The 13,077-nt window shown below is 37.7% G+C and overlaps 1 protein-coding gene across 1 annotated transcript in view; it reads left to right on the top strand.

Annotated features, from left to right (window-relative positions):
* Window positions 1–11,631, top strand: part of KPNA1 (karyopherin subunit alpha 1) — a 73,619-nt gene extending 61,988 nt beyond the window's left edge. The window contains exons 12-14 of the mRNA XM_030858165.2: window positions 541–668; window positions 6,429–6,607; window positions 8,072–11,631. Coding sequence (XP_030714025.1) covers window positions 541–668; window positions 6,429–6,607; window positions 8,072–8,259 — 495 coding nt within the window. The 3' untranslated portion in view covers window positions 8,260–11,631. The remainder of the gene's footprint in view (window positions 1–540; window positions 669–6,428; window positions 6,608–8,071) is intronic.
* Window positions 11,632–13,077: the final 1,446 nt, after the last annotated feature.

Genomic DNA, 13,077 nt, shown 5'->3' with positions numbered 1-13,077 from the left:
CTGTGGCCTCTCCCGTTGCGGAGCACAGGCTCCAGACGCGCAGGCTCCAGACGCGCAGGCTCCAGACGCGCAGGCTGAGCGGCCATGGCTCACGGGCCCAGCTGCTCCGCGGCATGTGGGATCTTCCCGGACTGGGTCACGAACCTGTGTCCCCTGCATCGGCAGGCGGACTCTCAACCACTGCACCACCAGGGAAGCCCCAGTTTTTTTTTTTTTTTTTTTTTTGCTGTACGCGGGCCTCTCACTGTTGTGGCCTCTCCCGTTGCGGAGCACAGGCTCTGGACGCGCAGGCTCTGTGGCCATGGCTCACGGGCCCAGCCACTCCGCAGCATGTGGGATCTTCCCAGACCGGGGCACGAACCCGTGTCCCCTGCATCGGCAGGCGGACTCTAAACCACTGCGCCACCAGGGAAGCCCCCCAGTTTATTTTTAACAGGGGAAGGGTGTCATTAGTGAAGCTAGCTGAAAAGTTATAATTAGTGTCATGAACAGTTTTACAACTCTTGTAATTTCCCTTTCCATTTAATTTTTTCATTCCAGACTGTGATAGATGCCAACATTTTCCCAGCCCTCATTAGTATATTACAAACTGCTGAGTTTCGGACAAGGAAAGAAGCAGCTTGGGCCATCACAAATGCAACTTCTGGAGGATCATCTGAACAGATCAAGTAAGTACTAGCCAAGTAGTATCTTGTAAATTAAAGGAAAATTACTGTCTCCCAATTAAGAATGCTCAGCTCTAGCCTCTTGGAAGATTGTTCTCAGTTTCATAATTAGACCCAAGCGTATATTTGATTCCTTATATCGCTCCCATTCTCTGTTGCTGAAGATAATTCTGGGATGTGAGAGGGAAGGCATATTTGAGGTTTGAGGCGATTGAAATACTTATAGGGGTGGCTTGAGCCTACTCTCAAGCTGCTTGATCAAAAACATCTTGGGTAGTCTAGAAGGTTACTTGTAGAATTCTTAGAGTCTAACTTTATAACTCTTGCTATTTCTAGTTTAGATGTCTTAATAGTAGAATTGGACAGACTTGAAAGAGATGTATTGATATGCCTTAAAATAAAGTGCCAAATTTAGTAGAGGCAGGTCTCCTAAAGGACTATGTTATTCAGTAAAGGGAGAGGTCTGTGTATTAGCTTGAGACTTAAATGGCCCCTAGGGCAGCAACTTATAATCTTAATAGCTAGAGTAGGCATAAATATGGATAGGAATCAATTCCTCAAAGGAACATCATATAATCAGATGGTTAATTGTGGATATATACAGTATTTCAGATAGAAAAAAAAAAGAAGAATGGAACCTAGACTCTTAGCCTGCCTTAAGATTCTTTGGGGAATTCAAATGAGAATATGGTTACCAATGAGTGTTAAAGCATTTAACCCCTTCTATATATGTAGTAATATGGGGGAAACATAGCTACTTCTGATATTGTTGCTTTGTGGGTTAAATGCAGGTGCTCAACCAGTGCTGATTTTTTAGTGCTCTGTTGGGAATTTCAACATGAGAAGGTAAAGTAGTCCTAAGATTTCAGAAACTGATCAGAAAATAAGATTACAGAAAATAAGTATGTACCTGAAATAATACAACTTAAATAGATTAACACATGCAGTAGCTATTTCGGTGAAGTTCATCATGGATAGGTTAGCCAAGGAGGACTTCAAGTGGTCTTCAGAGCATATTTGTAGGGGATTGGGTCTTTTTTAACCTCTAGAGTTCGGTCTGGGGTACTATGATTTTTAAGTATGCCACCACCAGATGGCAGTAATATGAAGTAATATAGAAGTTATTAGAACAGTTGATGGTTGTCTTATGTTCAAATTCAGATTTATAATTATTGTCACTATATTTTATACCAAATATGTTTTCTTAATTGAAATAGTGAAACTGTACAGGTACATATTTTAAAGACATTTTAAAATACTATGGTATCTTTCATCAGAAAGTATTCAGGGGTATTTTGCTCTGTTAGAGAGGAATGGAATGCCTACTATCCCTTTTTACAATTCAGCATAGCTATTTATAATAATAGAGTTAATTATCAGTCTCCTAGCAGTTTTTTATTAACTGGGTAAAGAGTTATCTTGAAAGATTATTATAAAACTATTATGGTCCAAATTATAGAAAATAAGCTGTCTTTATTACTGATAAAAGACATCTGTGTGGCTTCTGCTTATTGTTGAGAAGACAAGATTTAGATGCAAGAACCAGTTAGAATAACTTAGGAAGTACTCATAATTTTAGGTTAAATATAATCAAATGCTAATACATACTACAGTTCTTAAAAATGAAGGATAGAGAATGTTGCCTGGAATTAAAGTTTCATGAAAGAGATGAAACTTGACATTTGGGTAGAGATTTGGCAGTTTTGGAGGAGAGAGAATAGCATGAGGCAATATGCACAGTAAATGTTATTGGAAGAGGCAAATCAATCTTGCTATAGGTTATTCTGTGCAGGGATGAGGAATTAAGTAATTGATGGACTTTGAAAACTGGGATGAAGGCCTTAATCTTGGGAAGCAGGGAAGTCCCAAGAACATAGTGTTTTGAGGAGAGGAAAGAGAGCAATTAAGATGCCATTGCAGTAGTTTAGTATACTGTGATGGCCAGAATTAAGGTAATAGCTGTAGGGACTTCCCTGGTGGTCCAGTGGTTAAGACTCCATGCTTCCACTGCAGAGGGCACGGGTTTGATTCCTGGTCGGGCAACTAAGATCCCGCATGCTGCCAGGTGTGGCAAAAAAAAAGTGCTGTAGCATGAGGTATGGGTCTAGATATGGGAAATAACGATCCGTAGGATTTGGTGGCAGGTTAACAGATTGCAAAGGAAAGGAAAGAGCCAAAGATGACCGGAGAAAAAGGTGGTGCTGTTGATAAAATTAGGACACAGAAGAAGCAAAATCCTGTTTGAGAGGGATGGCTTTATTTATTTAATTTTGGCTGCGTTGGGTCTTTGTTGCTGCGTGTGGGCTTTCTCTAGTCGTGGTGAGCCGGGGCTACTCTTTGTTGTGGTGCGAGGGCTTCTCATTGTGGTGGCCTCTCTTGTTGCGGAGCATGGGCTCTAGGTGTGTGGGCTTTGGTAGTTGTGGCATGTGGGCTCAGTAGTTGTGGCTTGCGGGCTCTAGAGTGCAGGCTCAGCAGTTGTGGCGCACGGGCTTAGTTGCTCCACGGCATGTGGGATCTTCCCGGACCAGGGCTTGAACCTGTGTCCTCTGCATTGGCCGGCGGATTCTTAACCACTGCGCCACCAGGGAAGTTCCGAGAGAGATGGTTTAAGACACAGTGAGTTTGTTTTTCATCAGAAGAAATATTTGAGAAATATAATTCACTTTTCCAGATAGTAAATTCTAGCGGACTAAATTTCCTTACCCAGAAAATTTTCTTAATGGAAGCCTTTTCTGCCACAAAAGCCAGCTAGCGTCAGTGACCAGTGATTGCTTTATCCAAGTGTTTGAAATACACCACCCATTGGAGCCAGTTCCAGACTTTAACCGTAGAATTGTGCCTGTTTTCCAGTCATCTTTTCAAGTCTTCAGACTTTCCTGAGGACATACTTCTTGCAGTGCTTTTCTCAAAGTAACATGACTTTCCAACTCCTATACAGCCCAGGTCCTCTGATGACCTGTTTTGCTTTTTGGTGCAAATTACTATCTTTGGAGAAACTTGGATCAGTAGTGAAATACCACTATGGTGGTCTTAAATCTCCAAAGATGAGTGGTTGCATCAGAAAACAGCACCTTGAATTCCTCTGATCTTGTAAGGAGGTATAATTTAAGTGGCTAGAATTGGGAACCCAAAACTCATTTAATGAACTGTGCCATAATAATAATAATACCATATTTTTGCAAATATAAAACCTCACATCTTCAAAACTCTGGATTTACTTATTAGCACTTTTTTTTTTTTTTTTTTTGCGGTACGCGGGCCTCTCACTGTTGTGGCCTCTCCCGTTGCGGAGCACAGGCTCCGACGCGCAGACTCAGTGGCCATGGCTCACGGGCCCAGCCGCTCCGCGGCACGTGGGATCTTCCCGGACCGGGGCACGAACCCGTGTACCCTGCATCGGCAGGCGGACTCTCAACCACTGCACCACCAGGGAAGCCCTTATTAGCACATTTTTGGGTAGAGTTTTTCAATAAGAAAGTTTTAGTCAGTATTTATTCATTTAATTATATACAAGTTCTAGAAGCTTTCTAGAACTTAAAATTTGTTTTTAATTCTGAATCATTTTCAGAACACTGGTTTTCATAATAAAAGGTTTCACAACCAGACAGTATTACAAAAGTAAATGAGGTTTTTAAAGGCGATGTAAGGATTAGAGGTTACTGAGCCAAGCTTTCTAGATGGGAGAGAAAATCATATCAAGCATAGACCATGATCAAGTTTGCAGACAATTTGGAAATTCTGAACAAATCTCTGAAATCCAGTTGGTGTTCTATAGACTTGCCTATATAGGCCAGTGAAGTTTAAGTGTAGACATGTAAGTCATCTGTTTAATTAACTACTCTAAAATTTTGCTGGGGTTTAGTGACAGACTTAGTCTTTGATTCCCAGACTTTTCCATTTCAGGAAACTGAGGCACAGAGAGATCAGATAACTTGTCCAAAGTCATCCAGCTTTTTTTTTTTTTTTTCTCCAAAGTCATCCAGCTTGTATGTAGCACAGCTGGGATGTTGTAGTGGTGGTTATCTCTGGGTACTTTTTATTTTTCTTTATGCTTTTCTGTTTTTCAAATTTGTAGCAACTAACATTTATAATCTAAAGAGGCTTGGTTTTGTTTTTTTTAAGAAAAACAGTGAGAATTATGTAAATATGTCGAAGGAATGGTTAACAGTTTTTAGTGACTAAAAACTGTGGTGTAAAGGAAGGGGAAATGGTCAGAAATGGCTTCATGCCTTACCTAGTCTCTTTATGACTGACCTAGTCTATTCCTAGGACATATCATCTAAATTGTCAGTAAATATTTAAATAAAATTACACACAATACTGTTAAATTCATTCCTTTGTAAATAATAAAGCTAAATATTACATAAAACTTTTTAAAAAATTAATCCTTTTTAAAGAACATTTTTAGATTTACAGAAAAATTTAGATAATACAGAGTTCCTGTATACTTCCCTCCCTTCTAAGTTTCTTCTAGTAAAATCTTTTGCTTTAGTGTGGTTACGTTTGTTATAATTAATGAACCAGTACTGATACATTATTAGCTTAAGTTCATATTTTATATTAAGGATTATTCTTTGTGTTGTACAATTATAGGTTTTGATGAATGTTTCCACCATTGTAGTATTATTCACTGCTCTAAAAATCCCCTCTGCTTCACCTATTCATCACTACTCCCTTACTTCCATCCCTCAAATCCCTGGCAACCACTATTCTATTGCCTTTATAAAAGTTTTCTGTTTTCCAGAATGTCATATAGTATGGAGTCTTTTCAGACTAGCTTCTTTCACTTAGCAATATGCATTTAAGGTTCCTTCACATCTTTTCATGGCTTGATAGCTCATTTTATTTCTTTTTATCACTGAATAATATTCCATTGTCTGAATGCACTACAGTTTATTCAGTCACCTATTGAAGGACATTTTGGTTGCTTCTAGTTTTGGGCAGTTAGGAATAAAGCTCCTGTAAATAATTCTTGTACAGGTTTTTGTGTGGACATAAATTTTCATCTCAATTGGGTAAACGTCTAGGAGTGTGATTGCTGGATCATATGGAAAGCTTTGTTAAAAAACCAAAAACCAAAACCTGCCAAGCTGTTTTTCCAAGTGGTTATCATATTTTGCATTCCCACCAGCAAAAAAAATGAGAGTTGTTTCTCCACATCCTTACCAGTGTTTGGTATTGTCAGTGTTTTGGATTTTAGCCATTTTAATAGATGTGTAGGGGCATCATTGTTTTGATTTGCAGTTCCTGAATGACATATGATGTTGTGTCTTTTCATATGCTTTTTTGCCATCAGTATATCTTTGTTGAGATCTTTTGCCCATTCTTAAATTCTGTTTTCTTATCTTTGAGTTTTAAGAGTTCTTTGTACACAGTAGAATTGGCTTGTTGGGCTTGTGCTGGCGCTGGGTTTAGCACCAAGTGTGTCCTGTTTCAGAGGTGTGGTTACCTATAGAAACAAAAATGAAATTAATCAAAACTATACTATTTTGAAGAATTACTCATAGTCAAAGTAAGAGTATTCCAGTTTCTTCGAGTCTAATAATTGTGGAGGGAAAAAAAATGGTGATGGTGCCAGAGAACTGTTTTTTTTTTTAAATTTATTTGTAGCTTTTTTTTTTGACAAGGTGTAGGTTGTATGGTTGAATGGGTGCCTACTTTTATTTCTACAGTGAATTTGAGGATTTCCCTCCTACCAATTTCATAAAAGTTTTATGAAATGAAAAGCTTTGTTTGACTAAATTGTTCTTTGTATTAATTTAGGTACCTCGTAGAACTGGGCTGTATCAAGCCACTCTGTGATCTCCTCACAGTCATGGACTCTAAGATTGTACAGGTTGCCCTAAATGGCTTGGAAAATATCCTGAGGCTTGGAGAACAAGAAGCCAAAAGGAATGGCACTGGCATTAATCCTTACTGTGCTTTGATTGAAGAAGCTTATGGTAAGATAGATTGTTTAATAGATGTCCTGAAATTATTTTTTTCCTTTTTCTCCATGCTTTTCTGGCTTGTCTACACCTGTCATTAGCAAACTCATACAAAAAAGTTGTTCTCTTATGAGTAATATTTAGTATGCAGAATTGGAATAGAAGATGCATTGTAGATGTGAAGAGAAGCAAGTACCCTTTTAAGTTGAGCCCTTTTTACACTGGGCTGTTAGGATCTTCCATTCCCTGACTCTGCTTGCCATTGTGGGTACTTTTGTATTCTTACTAGTCCATCTGAGCCTCAAGAGCATCCATATCTACTGTAGACAATGCCCGACTCCACTCCTTTTCTCTTGTAAGATTTTAGAGTTCTGATTTTGAGTTGCATCCCCCAATTCCTGTGTTCCTAAAGTGTTCTTGACTGTAAACTCTAAGAGTTTCTTTAGAAACAGTAGAGTCACTATCTGCTGTTTGGTTTCCTCATTCTTCCAATCTCAGTTCTAACTGTACTCTTAATCACTGGTTTACCACTGTACTTTAAAACTTCTAAGTTCCCTAAGTGATTTTAATGCATAGCCAGGATTGAAAACCACTGCTCTAGGGTTTGTTTATTCCTAAAATTGGAATTAGGGATCATAGGGCACATTCATCTTCAAATTTATCAGATAATGCAGAATTGTTTTCCAAAATGACTTTAACAGTTTACCATTTTTTAAAGGCCTGATTATAAAAACTATATTCCTGCTTAGTGTAAGAAATTTTGAAATGTATGAAAAGACAAATGTTCCTCTACCCAGATCTTTTGCCATAGGAGAGAACTTTTGTTAATTTTTGGGTGTGTGTGTGTGTGTGTGTGTGTGTGTATATATATATATATATATAAATATGGATACATATATGAATATGTATTTTTTTCTTCTGAGCAGTGTTAACATTTATTTCCAGTATCGCTGTAGCAGTTAGATTGCTTATGGCTATAGGTAAAAGAAAGCCTAGCTCAGATGTGCTTAAACTTAATAAAGGGAGGAGTATGTGTTGGCTAATTGTTCTGGTTAGACTTCTTAGTTTAAGCAATAGAAATTGATTCTGATTGATTTAAGGATATTACACATGTGTTGAAATGATATTGGATAGCTCAGGGCCTAGGTAGATAGAACCAGAGCAAAGAATAAATTAGGCCACAGACACAGTCCAATAGGAAAACTTCTGTTCCTGGCCTTGGGCACAGGATGATGTGACTGTTATGGAAACTGCTGCTTCTGGGGACTGGCTGTTTCTTGCACACATGTTTAAGATGTCAGTTTGCAATAGTATTATTCAGATGTAATCCCAGCAATGTTTTCTATGTTGCTGCAAGATGCTTATGAGATACAGAGAATCTTCCTTTTATGTCAAGGAAAGAGACATGGCAAAATATAGTTTTATTAGAATTTCCAACAGATATACAACAGATTTTTTTTTTTTAATTCTTCATTCTAGGTCTGGATAAAATTGAATTCTTACAGAGTCATGAAAACCAAGAGATCTACCAGAAGGCCTTTGATCTCATTGAGCATTACTTCGGGACCGAGGATGAAGACAGCAGCATTGCACCCCAGGTTGACCTTAGCCAGCAGCAGTACATCTTCCAGCAGTGTGAGGCACCTATGGAAGGTTTCCAGCTTTGAAGCAATGCTCTGCTTTCATGTCCCCGTGTCAGACCAGGCTACCCAGTCGAGTCCTCTTGTGGAGCCCACAGTCCTCATGGAGCTAACTTCTCAAATGTTTTCCATAATACTGTTTGCGCTCATTTGCTTGCCTTGCGCACCTGCTCTCTTACACACATCTGGAAAACCTCTGGCTCTCTGTGGTGGAATACCCTTCTAATAAAAGGGTAACCAGAATGGCCCGCTCTCTTATGGAAAACCCCTAGGCTGTGGAGATCCGCACTTATATATTAGAGTCATGGGAATATACACATAATAATGTGGCTCCCTTTTTTTTTTTTTCTGGGGGAAAAAAGAGGACTCCTCATTCCCTTTAATGTGGGAAAAAATACATTAAAAGATGAGACTAAACCTTTATCTTGAACTTCACACAACTACTTGCAACAAGGGAGATGTTTAGACCTGTTATGTACTTCAGAGTACTTTTCATGAGTTCTTCCACAGTGAACCCTTGGATTACCTGGTGGCTTTTTCTAGCCAAATTTGCATTAATCCTTACTGAGATTGGATGGTTTTCTTTCCTCTGTTGGCGCCATTCTCCACAGATATTCAACCATCCGCTCCCTCACCTTCAGCCTTCAGTGAATGTGCTTTCTAGTTGTCAGGAATGCTGAAGAATTAACACTTTGACTCTTAAATGTGATACTGGTTTGAAGATTCCCTTAGAGCAAAAAGGAGAGGGGCACATATTAATTTGTATGGCTACTGCTTCTCTTTGGTCTTATGTGTCTTAGGATTTGGAAGTGGTTCAATTCTATTGCTGGTATGAAGACTTAGAATCCTTAGTGATCGAAACCGTATCCTGTAATTCAATAAACAAGTTAAAAACAAATAGAAAAAAAAAAAGCCCTCTGATTTTCCCAAACTTAACCAGTGTGACTAGAGGCTGTGTTTCTGCATTAAAACAAATGTTTCAGGCTTTGTGGTCCTGATCAAGGTCCTCATTAAATTGGAGTTCACCCTAGGTGCTTTTCCCCTCTGTGACTGGCAAGTAACACATGCTTTTAAAGGTTACTTAGGGAATTCTTTTTTTTTTCCCTTAGTTGGGTGCAGCTGGATTCTAATGTATTCATGCTGCACATAAGTAACATCTTTATCTTAAATAACCATCTTCTGGACATGACCTGTTTAACCCAAATAAGGGCAGTGATCTTTTTCTTATAACCTCATTGTTCCCTAATCATTTCATTTCATCTCCTACTAGTACTACCCAGTCAAGTCCCCTCCATAAAATAAAAACAGTTCTACCTTCTGGCTCATTTAATGATGACTGCAATCTCTACCTGCAAATGGCGCTTCCAGTACTGTCTTCAGTGATCCACATTTGTGCTCAGACTGGAATGAAAAAATAAGCTTAATTGCCAAGAGAACTGCAACTGAGTTCAATACGACTTCTTGGTGCTAGTTGGCCATCTTGACTCAATGTTGGGATATATTATCAGAGAAGATTTTTTGTTGATGTGCTGTTCAAAATGAATTCTGAAGGAAAAGTTGCTCACTTTTTCAGAGAATATCCTTTTATTAAACCTCTTTAATTTTGTCCTCTTCTAGAATTCATTATAACCCCAAAGCATAACTATTTGGAAGTTCCCCTGGCAAGCTGTTATGTCTCTGGTAAATCCTGCTGAACTTTAGGGACATTCAGAGCTTTCATACCTCATCATGTTATTTAAGCAGCCAACTTACGTGATCTGATTTAAACTTTAAAAAATCCACTTCATTCAAAGTAGAAAGATACAAAAACAGAGGACATTTATCAGCCAAGCGTGTGATGCATTTTTTGCATCTAGTCTGTAACTGTGTCTGTGCTCTGGATGGATACCGTCTGATGTCTGTCTGTTATTGATGGAGCAGCCACGCAAAACTAGTCAACTCCCATCTATAACTGTTACTTTTTCTAGTGCTGCTTTGTGCTGAAAGAACATTTTAGTTTACTGCACTTGACCTGTAAAAGACTTTGATTCTTTGTAATTTTAGGGACAAATTAGGTGGTTAATTTAAAGAAAAACTTTCAATGTTGCCTTTACATCACATTAAAATATAACTTCTTTCAGAAGGGTAATATAAACACTGATTCATAGTAAAAATCTTGTTTTTAGCTTTGACTTTTTCGTGGCTGAGTTTTTTTAAATTGTAAATTACTGGTAACACATTTCTCTAGGATGTTTTAAATCATGTACCTTCTATTGGATAATTTTAAAAATTTCAGCTCATTTTGATAAACCAATTTGAATGGAAAAAATATAAAACAAAATTATTTCCCCAAGTTAGCAAGAAGAGCATACATTGGGAATTTTTGCTAGCAATTGCAGGTGTCTCAATGAATGAATTAAAACAAAGAAAGTCCATTTAACTAATGTGGTCTATTTTCTGTCTAAAACAAGAGGAATTTATCTTGCTCCTGTCCTAGAAGTTCATGAGCCATGAGATAACGAGCTAATTTTTTGCAATGAATTTTTTTTAATATAAAAGTTGGAATTGATAAAAAGTTAAATCCCAGCATAATTGTTGTAACTGATAAAGCAGCCTTTTTGGTAATAGGATGACATTTAGGAGGTAGCTGTTAAGTCCTATTTTTAGTTCTCTACCTGGCAGATTGTATCAATTTACTTTATTGTATAATCTTATCACTAAGATGTTACTTATTACAAAAAAAGCATGCTAATTTCAACACAGGAAAACTCTTCTGTAGTTTAATATACTGATGGGGTGGGGGTGGGAAGTGGCTTGATTTTACTTTCCTTTCCTTTTCTTCCTCCTCCAAACTTTAAAAGTGTATTCTTTGAAATGAGAACTTTAGTGGGAAAAAAAGCATTGATAACATTTGGGATGTAAAGGCACTTTGTATCTGAAGGACCAGGAGGTAGATAACGGCCAGATTGAGAGACACCAAAAAAGGTAAAGATGATAGATACGAAGAATGGTGAGAATTAGGAGACAGAGTTCTCCATGGAACACTTTTAATTCATGTTGTCACTAAGTAATTAGAACCCTTTTAAACTTAACTTATATCAGCTGTACTGTTTTCGAAAATTCTATTGCCCTAGGATTGTTCCTTCCATCTGCCAGATAAAGCTGAATGGGATCTGGGTCATTTTTCATCGTTATTGTTACAGATATAAACTTTAACAGTTATCCCATAATAAATCTGAATTATTCCAGATTGTTGCTGACTTTGCATAAGGAAAAATATGTAGTATATTTTATTAATCAAACTTTGTCAACTATCCTTTGTTGTACATGGCCACCCACAGGCAACTATGAATTTACTTCTCTAGTGCTAAATAAATATTTCAGTTATTTAATACCCCAATTTGGGGTTGCATTATGAAAGAGTTTTCCTCAGGTTGAAGAATTTTTCTTTCTCGCTAATGAATTTTGTGAACATTTTTATATCAATAGGCAAGTCATTATAGCTGTTTAAGGGCTTGGGGCTTTTTACATATATTAGAAATTGTGATGTCTAAGGGTGATTTTCACTAAAGAAAAGGGATCCACTTTTAGAAAGAGGTATTATTTGCTTTTCATATTTATTTACTATGTTCTACCTCCTACATTCCAAAATTTGCTCATTTGCAGAGACAGGTATACATATATATGGAAGTCTCAAATCTGAATTTTTTGCCATCTGAAGTTAACAGAACCATTTTCTTCTGTTGTGAGGTGAGCAGAGTAAATATATATCTACCCCGCTGGGAAATATTCTTAGCTATCTTTTTCTATCATCAAAAGTTAAAGTTACGTATATATCTTTAAGAAGCTGAAGTAATTGAAGGCAGATGTAGTACTACTAGTACAGTAAGTCTGCTCTAACTTGGAGAATATTCTGTAACATGCTTTATTGTCAGAAAAGGATAGGTAGTAACAGTGGGTACCAGAGCATCAGAAGAATGTGATAAAGTAAAATAAATTATATGCTGATTCTAAAAATATCAGATTGCTACTGGACATAAAATTCATCTGGAAGTTTTGGGGTAATAAGAAAGGATTAAGGGTAGATGAAGTTCCATTCTGTTTTCAGCTAGGGGTAGACAAGGAAGTCCCAGTCTGTTTTCCTACAGGTCACATAAAGGCAACTAGTCGTTATTTGAACCATTGTTGTGTTCCAGGTGCCTGGCTAAGTAAGGGCTTTCACTTTTTCTCATTTAATCCTTCAACTGCTCTTTGAGGTGGATAATTGTCATTATGTTATAGTGACAAAATCAACACTTAGGAGAATTTACTTTGCCTCAAGGTCACAGCCCTTGGACACTGTCTAAAGGTGGGGAAAAGCCCTGCAGGTTGTGTGTCTTGAAGAAAGCAGCAGTCACAGTGAGGTGTTCTGTGCCAAGAATTCCCAGAACAAGACACAGCAACCATAGCGGGGCCAACTCTTGTTTTGTTGGGCCATTCTTTCTCGTTCTTCCTTATCAGTCCCCTTGAAATGACTAAATCAGGTATGAATTGCTTTTAGGTTACATAATCTGGAGTGTAGACCCTCTCAGTCCAAACATCTTTCCCCTTCTGTGGTGCTAAAATTCTGTATGACCTGACAAGTTAAAAATAATATATAAATGATTGATTTTGAGTTTAGAAGCATAATGGCTAAACTCAGAAACATGTTTCCATTCAACAAACTCAAATGTAGGAAGTACTGACAGAGAGGGAAAGGCTTTGGAACAAAGAACGCTGCCATAGAAAGCAGTGCCATCCATGGATGTGAATTTAACACAGCTTCCTAAAGGAGTGTCAACACAGGAGTGTCCAAAGTTTAAAAAAATGACCTTTTAATGTATGTTG

The sequence above is a fragment of the Globicephala melas genome, chromosome 4, assembly GCF_963455315.2.
Source record: "Globicephala melas chromosome 4, mGloMel1.2, whole genome shotgun sequence".
Lineage (NCBI taxonomy): Eukaryota > Metazoa > Chordata > Mammalia > Artiodactyla > Delphinidae > Globicephala > Globicephala melas.
This window is presented reverse-complemented; position numbering and strand designations above follow the sequence as displayed.